This window comes from Chanodichthys erythropterus, chromosome 24, assembly GCF_024489055.1.
Source record: "Chanodichthys erythropterus isolate Z2021 chromosome 24, ASM2448905v1, whole genome shotgun sequence".
In the NCBI taxonomy this organism is placed as follows: domain Eukaryota; kingdom Metazoa; phylum Chordata; class Actinopteri; order Cypriniformes; family Xenocyprididae; genus Chanodichthys; species Chanodichthys erythropterus.
The window spans coordinates 4369114-4385420 of record NC_090244.1 but is presented as its reverse complement, the minus strand read 5'-3'; the positions used below and the strand labels follow the sequence as shown (position 1 = coordinate 4385420).

Genomic DNA, 16307 nt, shown 5'->3' with positions numbered 1-16307 from the left:
TTTGTACTCTACAGGTCATGCAGTGTTTATTAAAAGCTGAGTGAATGCAGTTACACCGTGTTTATACACTGGAAAAGAGCGGTTTGATTCCAGTGCATAAAGTGCTAGAATGGTGCTTTTTTACTGTTCTTGTTATGGATTTGAGTTATCAATGTCACTGCCAACATTAACTACGTTATATGGTACGCTTGCTGCTTTTGATAAATTAAAGCATCTATTTTGAATCGCAATTAAGAGTTAATCATAAAATAATAATCAAAGGGCTTAAATTCTGTCATTAATTACTCTGCCTCATGTCGTTCCAAACCCGTAAGACTTTCGTTCATCTTCAGAACACAAATTAAGATATTTTTGATGAAGAACCAATGAGGTTCATTCTCACGTGATACGCTTCCACAAGAACTAATGAGGTTCATTCTCGTATGTTACGCTTCTGCAAGAACCAATGAGGTTCATTCTCGTGTGTTACGCTTCTGCAAGAACTAATGAGGTTCATTCTCGTGTTACGCTTCCGCAAGAACTAATGAGGTTCATTCTCGTGTTACACTTCTGCAAGAACTAATGAGGTTCATTCTCATGTGTTACGCTTCAGCAAGAACTAATGAGGTTCATTCTCGTGTGTTACGCTTCCACAAGAACTAATGAGGTTCATTCTCGTGTTACACTTCTGCAAGAACTAATGAGGTTCATTCTCGTGTTACGCTTCCACAAGAACTAATGAGGTTCATTCTCGTATGTTACGCTTCTGCAAGAGCCAATGAGGTTCATTCTCGTGTGTTACGCTTCAGCAAGAACTAATGAGGTTCATTCTCGTGTTACGCTTCAGCAAGAACTAATGAGGTTCATTCTCATGTGTTACGCTTCAGCAAGAACTAATGAGGTTCATTCTCGTGTGTTACGCTTCCACAAGAACTAATGAGGTTCATTCTCGTGTTACACTTCTGCAAGAACTAATGAGGTTCATTCTCGTGTTACGCTTCCACAAGAACTAATGAGGTTCATTCTCGTATGTTACGCTTCTGCAAGAGCCAATGAGGTTCATTCTCGTGTGTTGCGCTTCCGCAAGAACTAATGAGGTTCATTCTCATGTGTTACGCTTCCACAAGAACCAATGAGGTTCATTCTCGTGTGTTACGCTTCCACAAGAACTAATGAGGTTCATTCTCGTGTTACACTTCTGCAAGAACTAATGAGGTTCATTCTCATGTGTTACGATTCAGCAAGAACTAATGAGGTTCATTCTCGTGTTACGCTTCCGCAAGAACTAATGAGGTTCATTCTCGTGTGTTACGCTTCCGCAAGAGCCAATGAGGTTCATTCTCGTGTGTTGCGCTTCCGCAAGAACTAATGAGGTTCATTCTCGTGTGTTACGCTTCCGCAAGAGCCAATGAGGTTCATTCTCGTGTGTTGCGCTTCCGCAAGAACTAATGAGGTTCATTCTCATGTGTTACGATTCAGCAAGAACTAATGAGGTTCATTCTCATGTGTTACGATTCAGCAAGAACTAATGAGGTTCATTCTCGTGTTACGCTTCCGCAAGAACTAATGAGGTTCATTCTCGTGTGTTACGCTTCCGCAAGAGCCAATGAGGTTCATTCTCGTGTGTTGCGCTTCCACAAGAACTAATGAGGTTCATTCTCGTGTGTTGCGCTTCCGCAAGAACTAATGAGGTTCATTCTCGTGTGTTGCGCTTCCGCAAGAACTAATGAGGTTCATTCTCGTATGTTACGCTTCTGCAAGAACCAATGAGGTTCATTCTCGTGTTACGCTTCCGCAAGAACTAATGAGGTTCATTCTCGTATGTTACGCTTCTGCAAGAACTAATGAGGTTCATTCTCGTATGTTACGCTTCCGCAAGAGCCAATGAGGTTCATTCTCGTGTGTTGCGCTTCCGCAAGAACTAATGAGGTTCATTCTCGTGTGTTACGCTTCTGCAAGAACCAATGAGGTTCATTCTCGTGATACGCTTCCACAAGAACTAATGAGGTTCATTCTCGTATGTTACGCTTCTGCAAGAACCAATGAGGTTCATTCTCGTGTTACGCTTCCACAAGAACTAATGACGTTCATTCTCGTGTTACGCTTCCACAAGAACTAATGAGGTTCATTCTCGTATGTTACGCTTCTGCAAGAACCAATGAGGTTCATTCTCGTGTTATGCTTCCACAAGAACTAATGAGGTTCATTCTCGTATGTTACGCTTCTGCAAGAACCAATGAGGTTCATTCTCGTATGTTACGCTTCTGCAAGAACTAATGAGGTTCATTCTCATGTGTTACGCTTCTGCAAGAACTAATGAGGTTCATTCTCATGTGTTACGCTTCCACAAGAACTAATGAGGTTCATTCTCGTGTGTTACGCTTCTGCAAGAACTAATGAGGTTCATTCTCATGTGTTACGCTTCTGCAAGAACTAATGAGGTTCATTCTCATGTGTTACGCTTCCACAAGAACTAATGAGGTTCATTCTCGTGTGTTACGCTTCTGCAAGAACCAATGAGGTTCATTCTCGTATGTTACGCTTCTGCAAGAACCAATGAGGTTCATTCTCGTGTGTTACGCTTCCGCAAGAACTAATGAGGTTCATTCTCGTGTGTTGCGCTTCCGCAAGAACTAATGAGGTTCATTCTCGTATGTTACGCTTCTGCAAGAACCAATGAGGTTCATTCTCGTGTTACGCTTCCACAAGAACTAATGACGTTCATTCTCGTGTTACGCTTCCACAAGAACTAATGAGGTTCATTCTCGTATGTTACGCTTCTGCAAGAACCAATGAGGTTCATTCTCGTGTTACGCTTCCACAAGAACTAATGAGGTTCATTCTCGTATGTTACGCTTCTGCAAGATCCAATGAGGTTCATTCTCGTATGTTACGCTTCTGCAAGAACTAATGAGGTTCATTCTCATGTGTTACGCTTCCGCAAGAACTAATGAGGTTCATTCTCATGTGTTACGCTTCCACAAGAACTAATGAGGTTCATTCTCGTATGTTACGCTTCTGCAAGATCCAATGAGGTTCATTCTCGTATGTTACGCTTCTGCAAGAACTAATGAGGTTCATTCTCATGTGTTACGCTTCCACAAGAACTAATGAGGTTCATTCTCGTGTGTTACGCTTCTGCAAGAACCAATGAGGTTCATTCTCGTATGTTACGCTTCTGCAAGAACCAATGAGGTTTATTCTCGTGTGTTACGCTTCCGCAAGAACTAATGAGGTTCATTCTCGTGTGTTACGCTTCTGCAAGAACTAATGAGGTTCATTCTCATGTGTTACGCTTCCGCAAGAACTAATGAGGTTCATTCTCGTATGTTACGCTTCTGCAAGAACTAATGAGGTTCATTCTCATGTGTTACGCTTCCGCAAGAACTAATGAGGTTCATTCTCGTGTTACGCTTCCACAAGAACTAATGAGGTTCATTCTCGTGTGTTACGCTTCCGCAAGAACTAATGAGGTTCATTCTCGTGTTACGCTTCTGCAAGAACTAATGAGGTTCATTCTCATGTGTTACGCTTCCGCAAGAACTAATGAGGTTCATTCTCGTGTTACGCTTCCACAAGAACTAATGAGGTTCATTCTCGTGTTACGCTTCCACAAGAACTAATGAGGTTCATTCTCGTGTGTTACGCTTCCGCAAGAACTAATGAGGTTCATTCTTGTATATTACGCTTCCGCAAGAACTAATGAGGTTCATTCTCGTGTTACGCTTCTGCAAGAGCCAATTAGATTCATTCTCGCATGTTACGCTTCCACAAGAGCCAATGTGGTTTATTCTTGTACATTGCGCTTCTACAAGAACTAATGAGGTTCATTCTCGTATGTTACGCTTCTGCAAGAACCAATGAGGTTCATTCTCACGTGATACGCTTCCACAAGAACTAATGAGGTTCATTCTCATGTGTTACGCTTCCACAAGAACTAATGAGGTTCATTCTCGTGTTACACTTCCGCAAGAACTAATGAGGTTCATTCTCATGTTACGCTTCCACAAGAACTAATGAGGTTCATTCTCGTGTGTTACGCTTCCGCAAGAACTAATGAGGTTCATTCTCGTGTGTTACGCTTCCATAAGAACTAATGAGGTTCATTCTTGCGTTACGCTTCCGCAAGAAGCAATGAGGTTCATTCTTGTATGTTACACTTCTGCAAGAACTAATGAGGTTCATTCTCATGTGTTACGCTTCCGCAAGAACTAATGAGGTTCATTCTCGTGTGTTACGCTTCTGCAAGAACTAATGAGGTTCATTCTCATGTGTTACGCTTCCGCAAGAACTAATGAGGTTCATTCTCGTATGTTACGCTTCTGCAAGAACTAATGAGGTTCATTCTCATGTGTTACGCTTCCGCAAGAACTAATGAGGTTCATTCTCGTGTTACGCTTCCACAAGAACTAATGAGGTTCATTCTCGTGTGTTACGCTTCCACAAGAACTAATGAGGTTCATTCTCGTGTTACGCTTCCGCAAGAACTAATGAGGTTCATTCTCGTGTTACGCTTCCGCAAGAACTAATGAGGTTCATTCTCATGTGTTACGCTTCTGCAAGAGCCAATGAGGTTAATTCTTATGTTACGCTTCAGCAAAAACCAATTAGATTCATTCTCGCATGTTACGCTTCCACAAGAGCCAATGTGGTTTATTCTTGTGCATTGCGCTTCCACAAGAACTAATGAGGTTCATTCTCGTATGTTACGCTTCTGCAAGAACCAATGAGGTTCATTCTCACGTGTTACGCTTCCACAAGAACTAATGAGGTTCATTCTCGTGTTACACTTCCGCAAGAACTAATGAGGTTCATTCTCATGTTACGCTTCCACAAGAACTAATGAGGTTCATTCTCATGTGTTACGCTTCCGCAAGAACTAATGAGGTTCATTCTCATGTGTTACGCTTCCGCAAGAACTAATGAGGTTCATTCTCGTGTGTTACGCTTCCACAAGAACTAATGAGGTTCATTCTTGCGTTACGCTTCCGCAAGAAGCAATGAGGTTCATTCTTGTATGTTACACTTCTGCAAGAACCATTGAGGTTTATTCTCACGTGTTACGCTTCCACAAGAGCCAATGAGGTTTATTCTTGTGCATTGCGCTTCCACAAAAACCAATTAGATTCATTCTTGCACGTTATGCTGATCAGTGTTTATATGTGAATAAAAGCCAAAATTATTTAGGATTTTTAAGTTTCAGAACCCCTGACCTAGAGAAAAAAAAACAAGACAGCAAGCAGATATTAGCTGGACATGTATTATTAAAGCAGAATATTCCATCGCTATTAATTATTTATAGTCTGTCAGATTCGCATAACAAGGGTTTTTACCACATGCCGATGACTAAGTAGGTATTAGTTTCGATAAAATGTCATCAACCTCTTCTGTCATCCGTCTAATGTTTCCTCCTCCATTGTTTATGCAAGGAAGTCTTTTTTACTCTAAAAACATTCAAATGTAATTTCCTTAAAAGTAAAGCCAAGAGTGATATCAAGGTCAAACAGAGATGGTGACGCATGCCCTTCTGTGGCGCAGGGGGGCGAATGTATTTCCTGATGCTTTTAAAATGAGAAACGTCGAAACTTATTATGCTCAGAAAACTACAGCGGCAGCCTGTCCAGGTTCATTCCACCCACTCTCTCCTCATGCAAAAAGACGGAGACCTGTCAAACAACACCTGAGACCGCTGAAAGACATCAAGCAGTCCAAGAATGACTAAAACATAGGCTCAAATGGATGCTCTATGCCATATGGAGCCATAGAGAGCCTCTTGATACCCTTTCAAAGTTCATGAGGTCTCAACTGAGTATTTACTTATTTTCTCTGAAATAAAAATAATCACAAATGAGTAAATAGTTGACATACAGTACAAGTATAGAGCTATAATATAAAGCTCAGATGATTTGATGGGAATATTTGAGTTCATATTGAGATCACTGCATCCGAGATCTTGGTTAAAATGGAGCACAGTTCGAAAATAAGATTTCATTTACTTAATCTCGGAGGAGAAATTCTGTATCTGAGAAACAGGAGACTTCAGGCTTCCATTTTTTCTCATTTCATTGCTGTCTTGGAGACACAATGGAGACATTAAAGAAATCAATCAATAATTTGTATTTCCTGTAAATTGGACTGAATCTAAAAATCAATACCAGATAATCAGAAGCAATGGTAAAGCTTATCTAGATTTGGTTTCAAGTTCAGACACAATATAAGGAAACTTTTTACATTTTCTAAGGAAACTGTGTGAACGTTTTTTTTTTCCTTTGCAAAACTCTTCCACCATGCCAGGGCGTTTGCAGACTGTGGTGTTCATTTATGTTGCTATGCAGTTACTAGGGTGTTCTGAGTGGTTCCCAGGGCGTTGCTATGTGGTTACCGAGGTGTTCTGATTGGTTGTTTACGTTGCTATGCAGTTTCTGGGCAGTTGTTTCCATCGTTACGTAGGCGATTGTTTACTGGCTTAGGTCAAAAGAGTCCCACCCCAAGCCTGAGCGCTTTCAAATTACTTTTATTCTATGAAAAGGGTTAAAAATATTACCTGTTTCACTGAAGAAACTGACTCATATTAAGTTTAATTTAGGATTACCACAGTTTTCTGGAATCTCTAATCGAAAAACCCAATTCTTTCTGCAAAACCCGTAATACAGCCCTCAATAGGCTTTTATATCAAATGTCAGAAAATATGAGAAGGTTTTAGTGTAAATGTCACATCTCAACAGGTTCCGGGCGGGAACTACTGACGGCGTATCTTTCGAGAGCAATTCCGGTTATCCGTGTTCTCCCTTGCTGTGTATGAAAAGAAAATAGATCGGGTATAACCATAGATACCAGTAGTGTGGGTGTTTACTTCTTTACTAACAAGGAATAAAATAAAAGAGAATGAGTAATATATTTCACACAAAAACCATGAGATTAATTTTATTTAACAAACGTAATATTTAAACTTAACAAAAATGACGTGAATAAGTTAACTTGAACTAAGCTACGTGCTATCCGATTGTGTTTTATTCAGACTAAAATAAACGAACGACACACGAAGTATTAGGCCTATATAAAAATTAACATGAGGGTGTTTGTAAATGTAAATGAGGACATATTTTCGCGTCCGGAAAACGTAACTTGAAAAGACCTCCAAAGATGAAGTAACTTATGCGAGGTTCTTTTTCAGTTTGTCCTAGACAGTCATAATTTCTCACGAGGGAATTTTTGGATACCAGGTTTTTAAGAGAGCAATATAACAGATTTGACCTTGATATGAGAAAACATATAAAGAGATTATGAGAAACAGATGGAAAAAAAGACTGTGACGAGTGAAAGGAGGAAGATTCAACAAGACAACCCTGGAGAATCTCCCTTCATCCAAGACTTCTTCTGCTGAAGACAGCTGTTCTGGGCTTTAACATGGGTTAAGCTCTGCTGACAGCATTTATCCATTACCACAGAAGCTGAATTATTAGGATTACTGTGATTATATGGTTCTATTACAATAGTAAACTTTTAAGGCCAGAATGGCTTTTAAGCTTAGAATGCCATTTTTGTTTTTTCAAACAGGGCTCGAACTCACAGAAAATTGAGGTCAGCAAGTCAGAAGGCCAGAGACATACTGTATACACCCTATTCAGACATTTCCCTGAGGATGTTGGGTAGTTGTCCAAAAACCTGTTTTCCCTGACGCAACCTTACAAAATAATGGAGAAAATTACCTGCTGACAGAAAAAATTACCATCTGAATAGGAATGTTTATACTTACAAAGCTTTGTTGAAACTAAAATTAACTTTCTCAGTTTTAGCAATAAGTTACAAGAGACTATAATCACACATACCTTATTGCTTTTAGAAAATTGTAAACACATTTTAAAAGAAAAAAGCATCTATTATGTATCTTATGCTAGTTTTTCTGCTAAAACACAACCTTTTTTACTAGCTTTCTAGGTCAAATTTCACCAAGAAGTGAAGCAACAGTATAAACAACCCTTCATGTGTCATAAAACTCACTGATATATTTGTTCTGTGTAGCATGTTGCTTCACTGACCTGCGTAATGGAAAATTACCACCGTTCGGTTTGGATGTGATTTAGATGATTCTGGTGTCACTGACTGGCAATACTTTGGCTGAAACCACTGAGCGCCCTTTCCATAATTGACCTTTCGCCGGGAGTTTGATTGACAAGCGATCTAACCAATCAGAACGCCGCATCCGCCATTTTGTCCGACAAAGCAGCCAGTAGTTAAAAGATTAACCTCGGTGGAGTTAAACTTGAAAAATGGTGAGTATTGACGTCTTTCCGCGTTTGAAACAACATTCATTCTCATGTTCATGGACTAATAGGAAGAGATGATCGGTTTTTACGAGCGGTTGAGCTGAGGATCTACAGCAATCTGTCACGACCATGGTCACGACACATTAAAGAGCAACAAAACGGTTTTTATTGTTTGAATTACTTTAATAACTACACGGTTTGAAAGCTGGGACTTTGTTTAATATCACAAGTAACCTGCTCTGTCTTGTCTGTCGATGTGTGGTCAGTATCCTCTTTGTTCCGCGATGTATTTTTCACTGCGTGTGGAGTGACAGCGCCACGGCTTGTTGGACAAAGCAACAGTAACTAAGGGGGGCGGGGCTCGGCGAAAGGCTAATTCCCCCAACAATTTTCTATCCTTGTGTATCGATTCACATTTGGACACTGAGGTACAAATGGGAGGTAATAAAACACACAGTCCTGCTGCAAACTATCAGTCAAGGGTGCTCATGGGAAATCTGAAGTGGAGGCTGTGTATGTATTGTATTCAGATGAACTCCAAAATTGAGCTAGAAACCTCTAAAGAAACTCACTCAATACATTTGGCACAAACAATAAAGTGTCTGAACACTTTCAGTGCCACAGATTGGAATCAGACTCTTTAAACAGGTCGTTATGAGATGCCAATTGAAGAAAGTAGAAGTTTACTGGAGTAGAAAAACTAACTTTCAGAACTTAAAACATCACTCTTTATTTTTAAATGTGTTGTATGTATTTTTTTTTGACTGTATAAAGCACAAAAATACTATAATATATTTGCAGATATTTAGGAAACATACTAAGTTCACATAATTGTTTCTCAGAAAAAACAAAAACAATGCTACAGCCAGTTATTCTACTTTGAAATGTGCGTTCTGTGTGGGAATGTCTGTTTTTGGTTTTGATCCGTGTGATCCCGCCGCTGCCAATTTAAGTATTTCGACACCTCGGATTGCCATTTGGTGGAAAACACAGCGTATTGCAGCAGTGGAAGCCAGCTAACAAACTAGGTCAGAGATCGCAGATTCTACCCGACCTAAAAAGCCCCCTGCATCCATCTAAAAAGCTCTATGTACAAAGGCATATTAAATGCAGATAAACAAACTCCTCAGCTTACAGTGTAAGGCTCGTCACCTTCTTTTGTCAATTGTGCTCATTCCTGTTGCATGTCTTCAATCTGGCAACCAGGGTTGCCAGGTCTGTGCAACAAAAGTAGCCTGATGTGATTTTCTCCATTGGGTGGCTGAATTCTCCACTGAATTTGTACATCTGGGAGGTGTTTTGGAGTTGTTGGAGTGCCGAAATCATATGTACGGGGGTGGAAAATTAACCGCAGAAAAAAAATTAACTTGCGGCAACAACTTAAAATAGCCCAATTCCACAGGAAAACCATGGACTCGGAAACACTGCTGGCAACCAGTGTTGTGCATCTGAGGAGGAGGGGGCATGAGAAACAACTCTCTCCAGTATTTTAAATTTGGATTGCAGTACCCATTTCAACCACTATCTGATAATATTACATACTGCACCTTTAAGAGTGTAGTAAAAAAAATGCATTTATTGAAACGGAACTAAAAAAATTGTTTCACAACTTTCTGGCATCAGCTAAAAGACAATATTAACACATGACCATCTACACTTATATTATCAACAATCCATTCACGGTTAGGTAGTAAAAAGGACATATATATATATATATATATATATATATATATATATATATATATATATATATATATATATATATATATATATATATACACTGTACAGGTGCTGGTCATATAATTAGAATATTGTGAAAAAGTTAATTTTTTTATTGTAAATTATTTAAAAAAATGAAACTTTAATTTATACTAGATTCCCTACATGTAAAGTAAAACATTTCAAAAGTTTTTTTTTTTTAATTTGTTGATTAGAGCATACAGCTAATGAAAGTCCAAAATCCAGTATCTCAAAATATTAGAATATTTACATTTGAGTTTCATTAAATGACCATCCCTACAGTATAAATTCTGGGTATCTCTTGTTCTTTGATTCAGACACTTGTGAGAGCTTCACAATGAGTCAAATGAGCACAATGGTCAGCGCATCAAGAGCCACCACACTCAGACATCTTCAGGAAAAGGACTAACAAGCCACTTCTGAAACAGAAACAACGTCAGAAGCATCTTACCTGGGCTAAGGAGAAAAAGAACCGGACAGTGAACAGTGGTCGAAAGTCCTCTTTTCAGATAAAAGTAAATTTTGCATTTCATGTTGAAATCATGGTCCCAGAGTCTGAAGGAAGACTGGAGAGGCACAGAATCCAAGCTGCTTGGAGTCTAGTGTGAAGTTTCTGAAGTCAGTAATGATTTGGGGGGCCGTGACGTCTGCTGGTGTTGGTCCATTGTGTTTTATCAAGTGCAAAGTCAATGCAGCCATCTTCCAGGAGATTTTGAGTAGTGCCTCAGCAGTGCCACAGGCTGATCACTTCCATGCCACACTTCACTGATGCTGTAATTTGTGCTAGGAGCAAGTCATTTGCTGTAATATGTGCTGCCGACCAAGTATTGAGTGCACAAATGAACATACTTAACTTGAACTTTTCTGTTTTGAAAATCCATTTTTTGATTGATCTTAGGAAATATTCTAATATTTTGAGATACTGGATTTTGGACTTTCATGAGCTGTACGCTCTAATCATCAAAAAAAAAAAAAAGAAATGTTTTACTTTACATGTAGGGAATCTATGAAATTATAATCTACGAATATATGAAAGTTTCATTTTTATAAATAATTTACAATAAAAAAATGAACTTTTTCACGATATTCTAATTATATGACCAGCACCTGTATACTGCCACTGAATAGAGTGGCTGAAGTTTATTTTTACCAAGTTGTCTGATCATTTCATTCTGATTTTAACAGTTTGTCTTTTATGAATCTGTCACAACGTGAAGCAGCTTTGCTTTAGGGTCTGCTGTTGGCCTATAAATACTTATTTTTACAGGCAAAGAGTCTAGCCAATCGCAACAAAGATCATTTAGAGGTTGTACAACTACATTGGCAGAACAGCCAGAAATAAGGTGGAAAATGGTCATGAAAAGCTAAATTATGATGGTTTTGGGTGCAAAAAATCTAACCAGTTGACCTAAAAGAAAAAGATGCTATGCGGCAAGTGTATGTTATGGCTTCTTTAGGTGAACAAATTTGAGAAAATGATGAATGTGAAGGCTAGTGTGGTTGATTTCCTTTCACTAATGTGTGTCCAGGTTATCTTTGGGTAGCTTTGGATTATTTCAGACGGGTCAGTTGTGTGGCAGTTCACAGCAGGAGAAAAGCTCAGCTAATCTCTGCAATGTGCCATATCCATTAAAAAGGGTTATCATGATAATGCACTTTACATGTGTGTACCCTCAAATCCAAAATCCAGTGAATAAAGAGGCACAAAAAACTCAGATTTTTCCCATTTATTTCTGTTTTGTTTTGAAAACACTGTAAAAATGTAAATCCTTCATTAGAATTAGATTCTGAAATTATATTATTATCTTAATTAAAGTAGTAGTTCACCTAAAGTAACAGTTCTGTCATCATTTACTCACCCTCAGGTTGTTCCAAACCCGTTTGACTGACTTTCTTCTGTAAGACACAAAATAAAATGAATTTGGAGCAGCTTGGACATTCTTCAAAATGTATTATGAGGGGCTGTCTACCTAAAAAGTACAATAAAAATATAATAAAAGTCTTCCATATGACTCGTTCTGATCTCCATATTTAATATACGCACAAAACAACACATGAATATACAAATGAGATTCAAGAGTTGAACTGTATAAAAATAATTTTGTGTTCAAAGTCATACAGGTTTGGAACGACATGAGGGTGAGTAAATCATGTTTGGTGAACTATCCCTTTAAGGATTATTTTCACATACAAAATCCATAGCGAGAGGGCGAAACCGTTCACATGGTACAGAAAGTACTGACGCCATCCGCGTATGCTTAATTTTTCACAGTGTGTAAGGGAGCTGCTACTACACGGCTTTATAGCTAAACTAAAACACGAACGGAAGCGATCACCCATCTGAACGTCATACGGTGCGCGCTAGACCTTCCCTTTCTCCACCTCCACACCGGCCATCTGAGTCTCTTCCTGAAGGCCGACAGCTGTGCTCGGCTGACAGCAGCTCAGTTGATGTTCCTTCCAGTCCTGCAGAAAGACGGATCCAAAAATAAAGTGGCTCTAGCTGGTGTGATATGACAGTGAATGCTCGGGTTGGTCTCACCTTCCGCTGACAGAAGCCAGAGCAGTAATGGACTTTATGGCAGCCCGTACACTCGCTGGACGCCTCTCGACCGCAGTTCACACACGTGTGCTGAAACACAAAACATGCTATTAATAGAACTGTTTATCTGTCTGTCTATCAGTGCTGTCAAAACACCGATACCAAGTCGGTACAGAAATGTTAAAGATGTGATGCTTTGAGCACTGTTGAGGGATTCGTAAACACCTCTGATTGGCCACTGTGTTCACACGCTCATCAGAAATGTCTGTGATTGGCTACAATCACAGTCTGTCTGTCCTATGGACTTTCAAAGTTTAAAAAAAAACAAAAAAAACTTAAAAACAAGTTTGTCCAGTCAACATTCAAAGTTTGGTTTCCTAGTTAAAAAATATGAATTTAAGTTCGTTTTAATTCTACTTCCTTGTTCCTAATTCTACTTCAACTATTAATATAAAAATAAATGTTGTCAAAAACATTATGAATGTCAGTCAAAACATTATGAATATTAAAGCACATATGAAGAACAGCCAGGACATTCTTTTGTTTTCCATGAAGAAACAAATTTGAACAATGTGAGGTCTGTAATGATACAAGGATGAGTGAATAATGCCAGGATGTTCATGTTTGCCTCAACACAGACTGGCATTTTAAACAAGGAAAGACAGGTTTTCATTCTCTGAATGGGATCTGTTGGTATGTTCCAGCGGAGCATCTGTGTGTTTCCAGCCCTCCTGCCTTTCAGCTGTACTTTCTGATAGTCCTGCCTCACTCTCTCTCTATCACATCTGAACCGAACCACCTGCCAAACACATCAGGTGACAGTGTTTCTACACCGCCGGCCCTTCGATACACACATCTGAGAACGCCAACTACATCAGCAGAGCGTGACATGAGCCACATTACAAAACTCAAAGCTTTGGTCTGTCAAATCTGATGAGCAACATTTGATACCGTGGCAAAATATCCAATACTTGTGACTGCATATCTGTTGCCCTAACCCTACTGGCTGAACGAAAACAAACCTGGAGCAGTATTCGGTGGCACGGTGAATACGGCCATGACTGCCAAACCGTAAATGCTTGTTGTGATGGAATGATTGGTCTGTCAGCATGTATTTGCACGCTCACAAACAAAAGGCAGACAGAAATTGAAATATAGGAGAAAACGCAGAAAGAACCTCCAGCTCACCAGCCACGATAGTTTCAGCCAGGGTTATTTTTGACTAGTTTAAGTTTTAAAATAAGTACTAAAAGAACTCAAACAAAATTACGGAAGAGGATTAGGGCCAAGCAATAATAAAAAATAAAACCATCTCAAGATTAAAGTTGTTAAATTTCGAGAAAAACCTTGTTACATTTCGAGAAAAAATACGAGATAAAATGTTGAGAATAAAGAAATTAAATAATGAGAAAAAAGTCGTTAAATTACGAGAACAAAGTCGTTAAATTACAAATTTGTTCTCATAATCTAACGACTTTTTTCTCGTAATTTAATGACTTTATTCTCAACATTTTATCTAGACTTTGTTCTCAAAATGTAACAAGTTTTTTCTCGTAATTTAACGAGTTTATTCTCAACATTTTATCTTGACTTTTTTCTTGAAATTTAACACGTTTTTTTCTCGTGATTTAACGAGTTTATTCTCAACATTTTATCTCGACTTTTTTCTCGAAATTTAACTTTTTTCTCATAATTTAACGAATTTGGTCTCATAATCTAACGACTTTTTTCTCGTAATTTAATGACTTTATTCTCAACATTTTATCTCGACTTTTTTCTCGAAATGTTACAAGTTTTTTCTCGTAATTTAATGACTTTATTCTCAACATTTTATCTCGACTTTTTTCTTGAAATTTAACAAGTTTTTTCTCGTGATTTAACGAGTTTATTCTCAACATTTTATCCTGACTTTTTTCTCGAAATTTAACGAGTTTATTCTCAACATTTTATCTTGACTTTTTTTTTAAATTTAACGATTTTTTTCTCAAACTTTAACGAGTTTTTTCACGAAATTAAACTAACTTTAATCTCAGATGGTTTTATTTTTTTATTATTGCTTGGCCCTAATACTTTTCTGTACAAAATAAACTACAACTTAATTAAAACTATAAAGATAATTTTTTAAGTAATAAAAATGCAAATGCAACAATTTTACTAAAATTAAAAACTAAACAAAATTTAAAAAGTATATCAATGATACTAAAATAACACTGGTTTTAAAACTTGATATGAGAGAGAGAGAGAGAGAGAGAGACTTACCTTAATGATAATTTCAGTGATTTTCCCCTCAGGTTCTTCACCGAGTGACAACTGACTCTGAAAGGACTGAAAGAGTAAAACATGAATATATGATGCTTCTTCAGAGGGATAATAAGATAAACCTTTCCCCTCAGATCCGCTTCTTAGACCCAAAACAGCTGTAATTTAGTTTTTCCTGATCATTTTTCACACTTTTGTGGCCATTTTGCTACTGTACATGTATATACCCAGCTAACAGGGAACATTATCAGAACGTTCTGGCAAGGTTCTCTCACAGTTACGAACAAACGTTCTTCTAGTAACGTTAATAGAACGTTCATTCAAAGTCATCTGGTCTTTAATACTGTTCTTTAAAACATTAACATAAAAACAAATATACACTGTCATGGAACATTTTTTTCTGAAACATTTTAGTTGTACATTCAAACAATTTTTTAAAATGTTATTATTTGTTATGGAATGTTCAGAGAACATACAAAAGTAACAATCCTATAATGTTAGCAAAATGGAATGTTCGCATAACCAAGAGAAAACATTCTTAAAACATTTTAATGTTTTGACTTAATGGGAATGTTAGCAAAACTGTCTGAATAATTGAACAATGTTTGAACAATGTAAGGCTGAACACCGTTACTGACAATCCTCATTTTGTCTGCGTGAGATTCTCCAGCTTTGTTTTTGTTGAGCTGTTAAAGCTCCGCCTTCTTCTGGAAAGGGGGCGGGGAGCAGCAACTCATTTGCATTTAAAGGGACACACACAAAAACGGTGTGTTTTTGCTCACACCCAAATAGGGGCAAATTTGACAAGCTATAATAAATGATCTGTGGGGGATTTTGAGCTGAAACTTCACAGACACATTTACATTCAGAATCGTTTAATGCACAGCTAACATGGAGGCAAAGAACCACTTGCGAAGCATTATCCCTTACTTAGCTGGGTATAAACACCCTCTGTTAGAACTAGCTGTCTAATTTCTATGTGTATTCGTGATAATGCCATCTCAACCATCAATGGGTGGTTTTTGCAGGTTAGTTTCAATTAATGCTCTTTTTAGTCTAGGGAGGATGTTTTGAGTTTGTTAAACTGTATTATTTCATGATATGACCTCATGAACACTGATCTGAGATAAGTTTTGTGGTTCTAACCTCTTTTCTGATGCCGACATGCGCTCCGCTCTGACTGGCTTGTTTGGCTTGTGCGATGAGGACTTTGAGTTGCTGGACGTTGCTGAGCAGTGTGTTGGCCATCTCTTCCAGGTGAATCCACGTGCGCTGCTCACCCGTCTCCAACCCGTTCATTAGCGTCCCGGTTGGAGGGGGTTTAGACTGCACCACGGCCTGCTGAGGGACCACCGCCAGCGCAGGAAGAGTGGTCAACACTGAGGAGAAACACATTTGAGATGACATTGATGCTAGAAGCCTAACCCACATCTCCTGAGTGATGAGCGATTAAAGCGTTCCTTTGGGACGGCTGGTTTTGTAGCATCCTGACAGGTACGACCTTCACGAGTACATTTACA

The 16307-nt window shown here is 38.5% G+C and overlaps 1 protein-coding gene across 7 annotated transcripts in view; it reads right to left on the bottom strand.

Annotated features, from left to right (window-relative positions):
- deaf1 (DEAF1 transcription factor) overlaps positions 1–16307 on the bottom strand; it is a 30065-nt gene that overhangs the window by 1175 nt on the left and 12583 nt on the right. For 4 of the 7 annotated variants that reach the window (XM_067379397.1, XM_067379398.1, XM_067379399.1 and 1 more), the window contains exons 10-13: positions 15934–16166; positions 14788–14853; positions 12529–12618; positions 11715–12452 (exon numbers count right to left, since the gene is read on the bottom strand). In XM_067379397.1, the coding sequence (XP_067235498.1) occupies positions 12348–12452; positions 12529–12618; positions 14788–14853; positions 15934–16166 (494 nt within the window). In that variant the 3' untranslated portion in view covers positions 11715–12347. Of the gene's footprint in view, positions 1–11714; positions 12453–12528; positions 12619–14787; positions 14854–15933; positions 16167–16307 lie in introns of those variants that run through there. The other 3 variants (XR_010893904.1, XM_067379400.1, XM_067379402.1) reach the window with 3 other exon arrangements.